The 15,875-nt window shown below is 40.7% G+C and overlaps 1 protein-coding gene across 1 annotated transcript in view; it reads right to left on the bottom strand.

Moving 5' to 3' along the window:
* Positions 1-15,613, bottom strand: part of LOC134863793 (ras-specific guanine nucleotide-releasing factor 1-like) — a 28,056-nt gene extending 12,443 nt beyond the window's left edge. The window contains 16 exon segments of the mRNA XM_063882505.1: positions 916-1,164; positions 2,085-2,167; positions 2,450-2,592; positions 2,801-2,864; positions 3,460-3,620; positions 4,259-4,377; positions 4,524-4,633; positions 5,349-5,542; positions 5,914-5,993; positions 6,105-6,358; positions 7,871-7,963; positions 8,721-8,758; positions 8,761-8,867; positions 10,238-10,332; positions 10,334-10,345; positions 15,025-15,613. Of these exon segments, the coding sequence (XP_063738575.1) occupies positions 916-1,164; positions 2,085-2,167; positions 2,450-2,592; positions 2,801-2,864; positions 3,460-3,620; positions 4,259-4,377; positions 4,524-4,633; positions 5,349-5,542; positions 5,914-5,993; positions 6,105-6,358; positions 7,871-7,963; positions 8,721-8,758; positions 8,761-8,867; positions 10,238-10,332; positions 10,334-10,345; positions 15,025-15,300 (2,078 nt within the window). The 5' untranslated portion in view covers positions 15,301-15,613.
* Between the last annotated feature and the right edge of the window lie 262 nt (positions 15,614-15,875).

The raw sequence follows: 15,875 nt of genomic DNA, 5'->3' as shown, positions 1-15,875 counted from the left end.
TGTTGCTGCATCCTCAGGAGAAAGATATGTGGAAAATTCAAACTTTGTTCCTCTTTTGGCTGTCACAAGCTGCATGGATGGCCACGGAGAAGTTTAATGTAACAATTCATTTTAGCTCCCCTAATGAACAGGGACAACTCTCTCAAAGTAATTTAAGCACAATTTCAAACCCTGCCAGAGGTAAGTAGGTTAAAACTACATGTCTTTTGTTTCTGCTTGTTGGGACGATTTGATTTTGATGCGTTTCACTTCAAATCTTTCACACGTACAGCACATTACTTGTTGATGAAATTTGCTGCACAAAAAGTCTTCTGTGGTAACTTTTACATATCAAATCATTTGGGTTTGGTGACATGTACTCAACCCTGCAGCTCAGCTAGTGGGTTTACTACAATAACACTAAGATACTTAGTTACAGACTTTAGGGTTAAGGGGGGGCATGTTTTCAAAACCTTGTCTGAGGAGAAGGTCTACAGTTTCAGGCTTTAAACAAAAACCTAAAAACATATTTTCATTCTGGATCAAGGTGGTGGACCAACTAACAAAGCATTCAAAGCATGGCTTGAAAAGCCACACATCTTGGTTTTGATTGCAGAATTTTTTAATACCTGCTGCTTTTCAATACATAACCTTCCTTTGTAGCAGTGCCAAAGGTAAAGTTGAGGGCATTTTGATGAACTACAGATAATTCAAATCATGCATACTGTAAATATAAGGTAAAGAAATGTCCTCTAAGTGTAATAATCACCAAAATAAAATCATGAGTTCACAATGAGTAAGCAGAACAAGGAATACAATGTCTGCACAACTGCATAGGGGCCATTTTTTAACTTTTTTGGTTAGCCTGCAATTAAACTCTGGATTGGAATCCCTAATTAAACCTCTTGAAATCATCTCTCTCAGGGGATCACTCACCGTGCGGGGATGGCGCTGATGGGCTTCTTGTAGATGGTGATGAGCTTCTCCAGCACCACGTCAGCGCTGGTGAAGACGCGGTACGAGTGGAGGAAGGTGTTCAGGAAGTCGATGGAGAGGAAGCGCAGGTCGGTGAGCCTCTCCAACAGACGCTCCACGCTGGCATAGCGGATCTGCAGCACCTTGCAGGAGTTCATCATCTTGCTGAAGCGGATGTCCACATCATCGCAGTACAAGCTGGTGTCGGACCTGCGTTAGGATTTAAACTGAGGTTAGGAATGTGACTCACAGGGATTTAGCTTCTAGTACTTACGCAGCCCAACTCCAGCTTGTACACGTCTCTGGTCACATGTGGGCCAGTAGGGAGGGCATTAACATTGTTTGGGTTGGTTTCCCCCACTGGAAAAGAACACATAAAGCCTACTACTAAAGTCCATGCAATTATAAGAAAATACTTATTTTTTACTCTTATCTGGCTAAAACTGACTGTGTGTGTGTGTGTGTGCTCTTGTAAACCTTCTGAAGAAGAATTGTAGACCTTAGTAGTGCGCTTTAAATGTCTGTGAAATTTACCTCCTTTAGGGAATAGTTTGCATGATCCTGTTTAAATCAATATAAAATAAAAACCACAAAACTTTGACCAGTTGTTCTTTTTGCAGCTGAGAGCTAAGGCTTTCGTCTTTAGCATCATCCCGTTTGGTTGTACACTTAACAATATGAAGGTACATTCAATTATGCAACATTACTTTACATGTTGTGACATTGCGAAACCGTGTCACAATGTGCGGACGAGCAAAAGGATTTGCGCCAAAGGCTGATAATACAAAAATTAACATAACTAAAGAACTTACATTCAATAACTTGTGGAGTGAAGAAATATTTTGTATTTGTTTTTTGATATTTAGACATCACAATGAGAAAATGTATCAGTGTAAGCACTTTTGGTCTATTTGTATTGTATAATTCAAGGGTTAAGGGTCATATAAAGTTGGATTTAAGCCTGTAGTTGTGCCCTTTACTGCTGTAGCATGGGGAATATGTTATGTCACTGAGGGGTCTCATGTACTGTATAGATGTACAAATTGCATAAGTTTGGGCACACATGTTCATGCATTTTTCATGAATTTGTCATGTATTTATGTATTTTCTGCAAGGTGTCAGACTCTTACTTAATCATCTGAGGCACGGTGACTTTACTGTTTTCCTCGAAGGCGTTCATCATCAGACCATTGCAGCGGATGTTGTCAATGCACTGCGAGGCAAATAGACAGACAGAGAAAGAGCTTCCTTGAGTACAACAAATATACATCGTGAGTGAGTTCACAAAGATGTTAGACAATACAGGTTTCCACCGCGTCTATGAAAGTTGTTTTATTCTAATCTTAATTATTATTACACTCTGTCCTGAAATTTGGGGAGGGATATTTGCAGCCTACAGACAGTTTCCCCTGCTAATGATAAGCACTTTACTATTATGCGGTCTGTTTTGTTTCGAACATATTCAGTTGTAAATCACACAGGTGAGGAGGAGTACCTGGCTGATGTCGCTCGTCCACGCTGACTTCTCCTGTCGGGATGAAGCCACCAGGATGACGGTGTAAGGCTGGACGTCTTTGGGCTCCACCATCACTTTGAAGTCCAGGTTCTCTGTGTCCTGACCACTCCGCTCCACTTTGGCTGCAAGGCACAGATTTAACGAATTTCATTTTATTGTGGCAGGGAAAAATAAACATACTAAAAGGATATACTGTTAGAAGACAGAGGGAAGACATTGAAATGACAAAATATGAGAAAGAAAATAATCTTTTGGTTCCATTTTCTGATTTTATTTTGCCCAGACAAAACTGCTCAATACTGATGTTTCAACTGCTATATGGTAACTTACTTTCATCATCTGTCCCCTCCGGCTCTTCCATCAGTGTGCAGTCTATGAGAGAGGCCACTCCATTCTGAGACAGGGTTCAAAGGTCGCATGCAGTTTGTTATAAGCTGATCGACAGAAAAGGCTTCTGTATATTTAAAATCTTAACACTGCTGAAACAGATACAGACTTTACTAATATCTCCTCTAGGCCATTAAAGTTCAATTTGATTACACTGTATGTGACTCAAGCATTATCTGGAGCAAAAAGATGGACTTAATGATTATTATTATCTATGATTGTTTGTATTATATTATAATATAATGATCAATTCACATAAAATGTCTGGCTCAATAATGAGCTTGAAGTTTTTTCGGAATATTTTACTATATTTGCTATAATGTACATACACACTTAAAACACTAACAGATGACTGACAAATATAATCTCTATTATATGTGAAGGGTGAATGCAACATAACAGTTGACAACCTTTTCATTTGCGATCTCTCACCCCTCAATCACGGAAACTGTATTTCAAAACACCCAAATTGCTTGTATTAGCCCCTACAAGTTCAGAGAGGCCTGATGGGCTTTAAAGGATAACTCAAGCAGAACGTTTGCATCATTTTATTGGGTTTTGATTTCAAGTATCAGGTCCTGTTGATTACGATCTCACCGTACCTTAGTGATGTGAAGTTTCCCCCCGGAGCCGCGGGTACAGATGATGAGATGTTTGGAGAAGAGGAAACACTGTCTCTCGCCTTCTTTCTTCAGCGACAGAGAGCCCAGTCGGCCTCTCGTGATCTTTCCTTTTTCGCTCATCGGCACCTGGATCAGGGAACCTGTAGAGTGTCAGCATCACACAGGAAAACACATTACATTTTAGTTTTACCTTGATCTTATTATCAGGGTTTAACCTTCAAAACCCCTTGTAAGGAAATATTATAAGACAACCTCAGCTATTTCTGTACCTGAATGTTAAAGGACTAATGTACAACATGTTGTTTAAACATTCAGACTTCTGTTGATGGTAGTTTGCTGTAACAGGGACGTATAAAACAGGCTTGTGTGTGTGCTTCAGTAATTAATGGCTATATGTCTGCAGAGATGGAGGAAGGTGCTAAACAACTGGGAGAGAATACATGTGATTCATCACAACAGAAAAAAGCTGTGTGATGGTGAATAATAGTCAATGCTTTGACCTGAACAAATGATCAATTTATAAAAGGGATTGATAACCCTCACATCCATGGTTTGGATATGCAAGCTTGGTGCAGGGAATAGTGTTCTTGTATTGAGTCTTTGGAAAGCTGTTTGCAGTCAGCCAGGCTAAGCTAGCTGTTGTGTGGTCAGTACATCCCTCCAAATTGCAGGACTTGATAAACATACATTCCTACAATGTTTACCCTCACTTTGTTGCATTTGCTGAGCATGAAGTATTCAAATTACAAAATCAGTTTTCATATTTCATCTTACTTACCTTGTCTAACAAATGTCTGACTGGTGTCCAGCAGCACCTCACAGCCCTCCACAATCATCCGCTCTATAGCCAGGTTCTTCCTGATGTTCTCCGTCTCACTCACCTCATCATGCATGATTCTGAAAGATCAGAATGAATCAGGTTTTTCACATTTTAAGATGTATATTTGAGTATCCCACAAGAATCCCTGTATGAATTTGATAGTAATCCCTGTATTCATAATGTATTTTCTATTGCTTGATTGATGGACAGATGGTAGATCTACCTGGAGAGTTCCTCCAGTTTAGACTTAGCGTAGTCCAGACTATTTCTCTCCACGTGCTCATGGGGGGTGTGTGCCAGCAGCTCGTGTAGCGTCAGGATATAACGCGGGATCTGAGAAAGAGATAAAGAAAGTACATCTTTAAAATGTTAACATGGACATTACAAACTTTGAAAGGCCAAGTGATTTTTTGCAAACTTAAAAAAAGCAGTGCCAAGCACGTTGTCATGAAGCCTCTGTTGTGCAAAAGTGCAGCAACGGTTTACACGTTTTCTCATTACTGAAGATCAAGAAACACAGATATGTTCTTCCATGGTAGCTTCTCACAAAGGTCACATTTTTAAAAAAGTATAATTATTAACTTTCACACAAATAATAGACTGATTGCCTAATGGAGGCCTGGGCGGCTGAGATTTGACATGGAGGTCAGGCGTTTGTCAGGAAAGGTGTGAAGGAAGGCTATTGTGTGTTTGTGCCTGTTATACTGTACTTAAATGCAATCATCCAGAAATGATCGTTCTTTAGACCACACCAGAATGATAAAAACTGTGAAAGAGCATAAATGCAGCAGCATAAGTATAGAATAGAATTTTTCAAAAAAGGAACTGTGATGGAATTCGGAAATGTGGGTTGTGGCATAAGATTACTCTACAATACTAACAACAATCTTGCAGGAATTTGGGTAAACTCATGGTGTTGTTGGAGCACTTTCTTTTCAAAAGAGAGTAAGGTGTATGTGTGTGCACTAAACACGTGCCACAGAATACCTCATGAAACGGTGTGTGGAATTATCCTGCAGTTATCCACACTGTAGCTCTGAACTCTTACCTGAAACATGGGGTAAGTGAGGAAGGTCTCCAGTGTCCTCTCCTCGCAGTCGGGCTTGGCCTCGTACTGCTTAAGCAGCTTGTCGAAATCTCTGTTCTGTTTGCAGTGGGCCAGGATCTGCAGGCTGTACTGGTGGTTCCTCACAAACTCCTGGTAGATGTTCAGCATAGGCAGCAATATGTCGAACAAGTCAGCTGCAAAGAGAAACAGAAATCTTCTTCAGTGCATACAATATTAAATAATGATCCATGAAAAGGGTCAGTAGCTGTGTAAAAAAACTATTCTGCAAATACACACCTAAAAGAGGGTTTTTCTGTGCTATCATTAAGTAGCATTTTGAATTACTAAGAAATTTTAATTGTTTCTTATGAAATATAATTTGTGGTTGCTTCAAGTGCCTCAAGCCATGCTCTATTATACTGGTAAGTGAAAAAAAGTCTGAATGGGAGATACTGTATCTAAGAAAAATTTGATTTTGGGTGAACTGATCGTACTAACTCCAGATAAAAACAAGCCTAATGGTAAACTGTGTGTGTGACTGGGGGGTCGTCTCTGTGTCTCTTACCCAACACCAGGGTTGGCCAGCTGGCTATCCGTGCCTTCAGACCCTGGTAGAAGATCTGATGGAGGAACATGATGGTCTCACTAATAAAACACATAAACATTCGTCAGCAGCTGTTTTTTCTCCCTTGTTTCACAACCTTTGGCAATTCCCCAGCGCCGGATCACACCGTATTCTCAACCAGCCTCCCCCACCTGTTAAGGAAGATGCTGCTGACATCGTCATGGGTGATTGGAGGCTTCTTGGAGCTGGCGGCCATGCGGAGCGGCCGCAGGAAGTTGTTGACCAGGATGTGGAGTTGCTGGACGTATTCGGCCTCTGCTTCAAGCATGCTAAACACCACCTGGTTCCTCTTCCTCATGCTCTCAGCGTGAGGCGAACGGATGTAGTCCTGGATGATGGTTTTCCACTTCCTGCGGCAAATCCAACCTCGCAGGAAACTCTGGACCTGTGATGAAAAAAGTGAGCATAAGGTAAACTTAGATGTTTGTATTTTTGTGTGCATGCACTGACACAACCCAGTGTGTTTTTGAAGATGTTTCTCAGTTCTCTAACTTACCCTGCAACTTTGGGAAGGATTTGGGGGTATATCATTTTCACCATGATAGTCTTCTGATGTTACAATGTGAAATTAAAACATTACTTCATTTAAAACATCTCTGTATTCCAAGAGTCACATAGCTAATTTTGTATTTCAACTTTAACCAGCCAACTTATTAAAATGATAATGTTGAAGCATTGTTGGACAGCGATGACACTGTCCTTCTTCACTGCAAGATTCCTGGAAGTAAACATTTGGTGAACAAGAACACACCTAAAGTCAGAACAGAGCCATGTCTGTCACCATGATGAAGACGAGCTAAAGCTAGCTGTGGTTTGTCGCGTCACCCTAAAAGCTGCTTTCCAGAGCCGTATAGATCTTAAACAGCTCTGCTGCTTTCACAAGACAAGCGGCAAAGCGATTCTGCGCTGCCGTTGTGTTCCTCTGGAGTGCGCGGTGCCGCACGACCACCTCGGACACCACGCAAATTTGTCGCCTAGCGCTGCGCTCAAAGTTCAAATGATTTCAACTTTGACCTCGTTACCGCTGACCTTACGACACGCAACCAATCAGATTACAGCTGGCTGTTTTCACCTTAGCGCACTGCAGCCCAACCTGCAACCCGAGAACGTTGCGTATCATGTGAATGTAGCTTTAGCAGCCAGATTGCCAATTGTTTGAACTAACAACAGCACTAATTTACTTTTCAGCTCAACAAGCTGTTACCACAACACATGGTATTAATGTATAAAGTTACCATGGAGAACATGCAGGCAAACACGTTTTGTTAAACCATTGGAATAAATCCTGCAGACTATAGCATGTATATGGAGTTCTGCTGACCATGTAAGTCCACTATTTGCTCTTATTTCAGCTCTTTTGTGTTGGTAAATGTTCAAACAGCTACTTCGTATCTTTGTCTATTAGTAAGTGTGAATTTGAATGCTGCTACCTGCAAGAAGTGTTGGCTGGCAACAACCAAAACACTGAGCTGAAAAACACTAAAACGCTCTACAGAGAAGAGGGAAACTATGTCATTATTATCACCAATGTTTTTGCATGTTTAAAGTGCCTGGTTGGCTATCCAAATCTCTCCAAACTCTCCAGCTTTATTAAGCATATGAAGCTGCTTCACTCGAGCTGAAGACAGAATAAGGCTGTGGTGTAGTGGATAAGGAGCTCCCTGCTGTGAACGCCAGAGGAGTGAGCTTCCCTGTAGGTTAAAAATAAATCCTGCAGGTACCCGGAGATGATGTAGTGTTTAAAAACCTGTTTCAGAAACCATAAGTATCCCTGCACAGATTAAAATTCCCCTCCCGCCTGTCCTTCTTCATGACATTACTTAATTTTGTTCTTGAGAAAGATTGATTCATTTTTTTCTCCTTAAAAATGCACAGCACAAAAGCAGTGAGATCTCACCTTTTTGATCTTCTTGATCTCTGTGTCATCTTCACTGGGAGGTACCTCTGGATTAGACTGGATCTTTTCATTATCCTTGAGCAGTCCAGCAATCTAAAATCCCACACCAAACATCGCATTGATATTGCAAAGATGAGAGGACTTTACACTGCAGCTATAATCCTACTCGTGATCTCGCTCATGTAATATTCACTCAATGCACTCTGTGTTTTATTGACATTATTAAGATTCTTTATGTTTTTTTATGCAGAGTTCATCTTTTATGTGTTTTGTAACACTTTGTTGTTTTCCATTAGCTGGTTTCAAAGAATTCATATTCAAACAAACTGCACCAAAATGTTCTTTAAAAATGTTATTCATTCCTGTTTTATTTACTCCCATTAGAGTGAATGTGTATGAATAGACCAAAATCCATTACTACTTCATGTTTTGCCATGAAAAGTGAGACGGTTGATTATTATTTTGGAGTGGAGGCTGCAATATCAGGTACAATAGAAGTTGATTCATGCATATTGAAAACATTCAATTCAATCGGAGCTAGCCATTAGCACATTAAAGGGAGATGCATTTGATCTAGTTTAGACTGAATAATTAAGATACAAAACACTCAACAGTATTGCAGAGGCTATAACAAAGCATCCCGGGGGTGCTGCAAAATGCTGCGTTCGTCATGAACTCACAACAATATTGTTAGAAATCTGGGTTGTGACCTTTGTCCATTCTCCTTTCTGTATTTACACTGTTTCTGACTACTTTCACGTCCTTGTTTTATACCTCCTTCTTCCCTGTGTACCAAACAGTAACTCAAAACACACATGTATTACTAGCGTGAAATTACAAGGCAAGTTACCTCAGATTTTAGCCGCTCTATCTCGATTTCCCCATCTCTATCTGTTGTCGAAGTTGCTTGGCAACCGTTTTCTCCGTCTCTACTATTTGGAGTAGATGGAGATACTTCTGCATGAGGGTCTCATGCTCTGTAGCCAGGTTCCTGTAACTATACAGACACGCACACAGACATTGTAAGGACCTCATTAACGCATGTTTCGTAGGCTCTCCATAGATTTATCAAAGAAAAAGCAGACCTCTGATCAGCATATGTTTGAACCACAGACCTCACGTCTCCACCGAGCGCAGGCACTTATGCAACCTTTTCTTCAAATACTTACGGGCTTAGCAAACCATGTGTAAATCCTGCTTCTGCATGAGCTATAATTCAGAGCATTAACCAGTCCAACAAAGGGTTTTAGTTTAATTTGATCGCAAAACAGCTTGTTGAAGTGGAAATGTGCTAAAATAAAAAAACTTGGTTGCCTAAAAAGTAAATTCAGAGCATTGAAACATAGCATCTAGAAATCAAAACCCTTTATGAAAAGCAAATAAATGATATATAAGATATGCATTTCCCTGCTGTGGGTAACATGCTTACAGGCCAACTAACCCCTGTACAGTCAGTGCTGCTGTCTCGCCCGAACATTAATCAATGTAATCTTCAATAAGGCCAATCAATTGACCTTTCACCACGCAAATGCACACAGCTGACATTTAGAGTGATTCACTTGGATTTCATGGCCCTCTTTTGTGTCAGTCTCTTAAAGGGGAATTTCACTCAAAATGTAACACGTTTTTTTTTTCCAGAAAGTTAATGTTGTGTATCGCAGACAAATTTGGGAAAAACGGCCACAAAACACTATGTGGATGAATTGTAATGACTTGGTGATTTGCTGCTGTCTTTCTAAATCAGATTAAATGTGTAGTTGTCCTTTATTTTGTTTTATGGTCAAATACCAAAGCAGAAGTTTTAATTTTCTTAATTTAAGTGCAGGCAAGCATATTTCTTTCTTTGTTTATTTAGGATCTGAGCAGCCCACCAGTATGATGGCTAACTTGGGGTCTGTACATGCAACTATACAGGCTATCACGTTTCATTGTGTAGTGAGACAAGGAGTCAGACAAAAGGGACAAGATTAGAAAAAATGTTAACAAATAATATGTGATCTTGGTAAACATTATGCTATTAGCTATAACATCATCGTGTTAACATTGCTATGGTGCGCTTGCTAGCATACTGATTTTAGCATTTAGGTACAGTCACACAATCAATTCTTTGATATTGGATAATACTGATCTCATTTTCAAGTCTTATTGAAATCCTGTTTTGTCCTCTCTTTTTTGCCGTCCAAAATAATGTCTTTTTTATTATTAAAAACAAAGGGGAAAAGTGTTTTTCATCCCAATCAGCTCTAAACACCCTTTTTATTCTCTACAGCAGAGTACCCACACACACATTCCCTCCAAAATCTTCATCCTCAGAACATCCATAGCTGAGTGTGTGTATTGGTGAGAGGTCATGTGTGTGTAAGGTACCTGGCCTGTGTGATGGCTGCCACCCACTCATCACAGTCCTTGACGTCCTCCGTGCGCAGCTCCAAAGACTTCTGGTTGTCATGATTGAACGTGACAGGTAAAGTAGTACTGGAAATGGAAATGATATAAAGAGTCAAATATTTGTTCAGCATGTAATAAGACAATCAGAATATATTATAGCAAAGGCTTTTTGTGATACATGTACAATGTTGGTCTGCAGGAAACCTTATCTGAGGGGAAACCTTGCATGATTCGTCACTGACCGACTTTTCTTAATCTACATTGTGTTGAAATTAAATTATGTCTATACACATGCATGCCATGTCTGTGAATGAGTGGGAGAGAGAGAGATCCTGGGGGAAAAGTCTTGAAAGATTCATTATAAAGCCTCTGTGCATCCTGCCTGTAACCTGGCAACTCACCTCTGAATTGGTGGAAGCCTCTCGTCTGACGTCAGGTTTTGTTTTGCTTTGTGCCAGTGATTGAGCTGCGTTTTAGTGACACAAACACCTCTCACCTGTATTTACTCCCTCGCCAATTATCTCCCCTGACCCTACATCCTCAAAGGTTCAGCCATGGCAATTATGGCAAATGCGTATGTGGGAAATGTTTTTCTAATAGGCTTATCAGAAAAAAAACCTCAAATCAACAAAGTGGTGGTCATTGCAATAATACTAAAGACAGAGTGTTCGTGGTAGAAACGCATCAAGTTATGTAACACTGATGCATTGTAAATAGACCCCCACAAATCCAATATATTGGATTTTTTTTATCCATCCCAAATGCCAAGAGCAATTCATTTGTGAAAGGGAGTAATGTTCCATATTTCCTTATGGGCAACAGAAAGGGGCCGCTGTTAGAAAATGCGCTTCCAGTTTCTCGCTTACTGTGAGTGTCAAATCTTTTTTTAAATAACGTAGCCAAATCTATGAACAGAAAGTATTGAATTTCATCTGAAAGTGAGAAAAGATTTGGCACATTTTTTAATGAAATGTCTATGGTAATGTTGGCCTTAAATAACATTTTCAATTTTATCTCTAAGTAACGATTTTGAAGCAGTTTTTAATGTTTTTGTCCACAAGTCTCTGTTTACCACGTTATATCCATTTATGAACTGTTAATAAAAACATACAAAAGACAGAGATTGTTGCAGAAGTGAAATTTTTTCTTTTCATTTTGGTAAAAATTGTTTAATTAAGTGAAAAAAAATCAAGCATTTCGATTTCGCCCCCCCCCCTCTTTACCCGTACATTTCTCCTAATGCCCATATTTGCTGTACTTGCTAAGTGAGACACAATGCCGAGGCATGTTGTTGGACATTTCGTTGGCCCCTTCAAATGCACTTTTTCAGATGCAAATAGGGGTTGCCATAGTAACTGTGGGCTTAAACGTAGCTCGGCGTCTAAATGGGGAATAAGAACATTTAAAAAGTAGAACACTCCAAAGAATACAATGAGAACGGAGAGAGACAGACGGAGAGCGAGCGAGAGAAAGATCTTTTGCCTTCTTGAGGAGTCAGGGCTATAAAAAGCACCATAGCTCTGCAAGGTGGCAGTTGGCTTGGCATCTATTCGCTGCATTGTCCCTCTCCCTGTCACACACACACACACACACACACACACTCACAAAGATAAGATCCAGCTCTCGCCTGGCCATTCCTCCTGCAGCCTCCGACACACACTCACACACACAGTACACTGACACGCTCCACAGAAATCTGTTGTAATCTGCACATGTAAGAGCTTTAATGTCAGGAATGTACAGTAGCATTGCTTCGGGTGACCTCTGCAGTCTGCTCATCGACTCAAGTGTCATTCTTTGTTTTTCAAGAGAGGGGAAAGTGAAAAGGAAATCTGTATGCCCTCAGACACCTGGAGCATTGATTACTCTCGCTGTCCTCATTTCACCTTTAGATCAGCTTCGGCATTTCCAGTGAGACGCATACAAACTTCTAGCCACGCACATAGTCCCACAAGATATGCTAGCATGGTTAATTGCACAACAAAAAGCATGTATTTGTGCAAATAAGCATCCAAATGTTATATACGTGTGCACAACCTTTTACACCCCCACGCAAATAACACAAAACTGAGAGAATTTATTCCTGACACATATTATGTAAAGGGACACGTGCTGAACAGAAGACTGTGTTATGCTAATTGAAGGCTTTCAAATTCATTTAATTCACTGTTGAAATAAATTCACTGGAGCAGCCTGCATGAACAGCTGTCATCATAGATGTCACTCCGTCCATGTCCTCAGAATAGAGCTCTTGTCCAGACTGTAAGAAAAATAACCTTGACGGTGAACAAAGTTTATTAGTTCAAGCAGTGAGAGTCACCAACAAGTTCTCAGAAATGAAAAGCAATGTAAGGCGTATATCAGTGTCTCAATATCTCAAACCACCGATCTGTAAAATATGAGCTGTTTCTAATCTGCTTCCTTTAGTTATGGTCTGGTTCATATGAGTCAGGTAAGTCTATTTTTGTTTTTTTAAATACTGGAAAATCAAAGTTCACATGGCTTTAAATATTGCTTGTTTGGAAATTGACAAAAATCCAGTGTGTTTTTTCTACCTTCTGAGGACTATAACCCTAAAAATCTAAATTTGACCCCATTACATGAAAATCAATCATCTAGGGTTAAAAAACATGCATTTACTCGTCTAAATTCGGCTGGCACATCTGTTTGACGCCCTCTTGGTGACACTGATTCTAATCCTGACAGCTTTGCCAACAAAGAGCAAAGGGCAAGTGTCTGAAGAACGTGACGTGACAGCAGCGTTCAGCTCCGTGGACAGTGACACCAGGTAGCTGATGGAAGCGGCTGCATACAGTAAATGTAAGAGCCACTGTACAATAGTCACTCATAATTAGTAAAACCTGTGTCCATGCTTTAATTGTCATTTATACGGTAACATATAAATACCATAACTACAGATGGGAATCCTAAGATACATGATACAAGAGACATGTTCATTTAGAAGCGTATTTTTAATATTATTAAAGGTTTTCTTTAACAGAGGATTTGTAAAGAATGACAGGAGAGCATCCAAGGCAAATATCTAACTCTGATTTGGTTAGCTATATATTTGAGCTATTTATAATAAGAAGAACTTCCAAAGCACGGTGAAAATCAATCAACATAGTATATTGGAAAGATATGACATGCATTATATTTTAAAGAGGTTTTGGGTACATCCAGGTAGGTTTTTTTGCTAGATTCAGGCCATTTCAATGTTCCTCTGAAGTACAGATTCTTAATTCTATTTCATTTTCAAGCTGTTAATAAATGTTGCTCTGGAAATGTAATTAATACATTTTGTAACAACTATCATCTCAGAAAAGCAGAACAATTTGGGCATCCGTATGAGTTTTTGTCTTTTTATCTATGGTTAAAGGGTTCATTTCCTGATCATGACCCACAATGTGCCCAGCTCCAGTATGACAAGGGTCTCTTGTTGCCTGCATAAAAGGTCCAAAATGATATTCAAAAAAAGACAAAACACTCTAATGTCGTGACCCAAAGTTGAGCCGTGCTAGTGGGCAAAGTTGTATTTGATTTGTCATATTGGTTTTGTGTAGTGAAGGGTCAAGGTTTTTACTGGAAACGTTCATATGTGATTATGTCATATATGATTATACTGACTGGAGAGAAGAAATGAGCCACTGCTTTGAGTTCTGACTTTAATCCTGGATTGGCTGTGCTGCAGGTAAAGCAGAGGAGGCTGCAGCTGGCAGAGCAGATTTCAGAAGGTGACTGCAGTCATAGCTCACAGCAGCTTGACCACTTCTCTGGCTCGTAAATGCTTTTATGCCACAAGGTTTATTCCTTCCAGCTGCAGCCTTTCTAAATCCTCAAAACTGTTTCGCTGGAGGCAACCATGCTTTCCCTGAGATTATTTATGACCCTATTAAACTGGCATTATAAAAACAAAACAGTGGAAATTGTGTAGCCCTCACACATGTTCATCCAAATGCCAGAGGAATTAAAACGAATGGGGGGATGATGTGAAGAAAAACAAAAGCATGCCTGGGACATCGTTTGGGTTTCATTCATGGCTGTCGTTAACAACCCCATGATAATGAGAGAGCTATCAAATGAACCGAGCCGCTATGAACCGGGGAGACGCAGTTGCCAAGGTAGGATGCTATTAATATCAAGACAAGGAATTAAATCAATACGTCAAAACGACAGGGAAGGGGCAGCTCTCCTCCGCAAGATGGCAACCTGCAAAGTTTGGATGCTGTTTTTAAGTTTACTCCCTGCATATGAGCTGCAATCCCTGAACACTTAGGATATCAATAAATATAGAGTGTTATATAAAATAAACGTGCTGCAACACAGAGGCTCGTTGTGATGATAGAGACAACGAATAGAAGGTTAACTAGTTTTCGTGTTTGCAAAGTTTTACAGCGAATCGCATTTCACTTTAGAGCATTGCATATTTGTGTATGAGTTACCTTTGAGGCAGGCTATTTTAGTGCTGAAACGAGACAATCTGTGAGAATGACGCCATTGCGTAACTCTGAACGTCAAGTGAACATCTCTGGGACATTGTTTGCGTGATAAATAGATGTTGGGATAAAAACAGAAACTGTGTCGTTTGCGATTTTGGCTGCGTAAACATAATACTTCCGCTTGTAAACGCTTGCATCGAGTTGATTAAAGCAAGTTTTCCCCCACCAGGAAAGAGACAACAAGCTGCATTAATGAGTGCGTCCGCTCAGAGAGACAGTGTCAGTCAGTCAGACTTATGGGAGCTCTCCGTGTGATCGATATCTTACCTGCTTCTCTAAGCATTCCTTTGCGGAAAGAGATGGTTTGGGTGACGGTGCCCTGTCACACACACATCCTTCCAACAGGTACAGTCCGGAGGGGCGTGAGCTGGAGTCGTTCTCGAAATAAAACAACATGTTCTGCAACAAAGCGAACCACTTTGAATGCCATTTTGTGTTATCTGAGCTTTTCTTACTCAGGCAACCTCGCCTCGTCCCGTCCTTCTTTGCCAAAAGAGCCAGATAGGTGATGTGGCCGTCATTGAGTCTCATCCCTTTCTGCATGTTGGCTGTGAATCCGAGGATCTGCGGGGAAGCCTGCGGACTCTTACATGTTCTTTCTCCTTCTCAACACATCCGAAACACAGTCAGACTTGGTGGGCAGCAGCCCACTCCTGCTTGCCCATCCACAGTTGCCACTCTAATGCCTGCGAACTGGAAAGAAATCTGCTGAAAAAGAGAAGAACAAGAAGAAGAGAAGGATGCACGGAGAGTCAAAGTTACGCATTCAATTGCACCAAGTCCACGCTGCGAGTGTACAACAGCAAACCCCGACGCCTTCTTGGAAACAGCTTGAGGACTGAGGTGTCCCCGTGCATAGACTACACACACGCGCAACACAAGCGAGCGCGCTCACACAGCATCCTGTGCTCACAGAGGGAGGAAGCGCAGTCACGTGATCGGTCCCCGGAGCAGCAGATTTCAGCACCTTGGACAGAAACTCCGAGGAACAACAACACAGAGAGAGAGGGGGACGCAGCTTCCTCATGTGGAGAACCCCGAGGAAGATAAGGCTTATCAGGCAGGCCCTGCAGACCGACATTACACACACACACACACACACACACACACACACACAC

The sequence above is a fragment of the Eleginops maclovinus genome, chromosome 4 (assembly GCF_036324505.1).
Source record: "Eleginops maclovinus isolate JMC-PN-2008 ecotype Puerto Natales chromosome 4, JC_Emac_rtc_rv5, whole genome shotgun sequence".
Lineage (NCBI taxonomy): Eukaryota > Metazoa > Chordata > Actinopteri > Perciformes > Eleginopidae > Eleginops > Eleginops maclovinus.
This window is presented reverse-complemented; position numbering and strand designations above follow the sequence as displayed.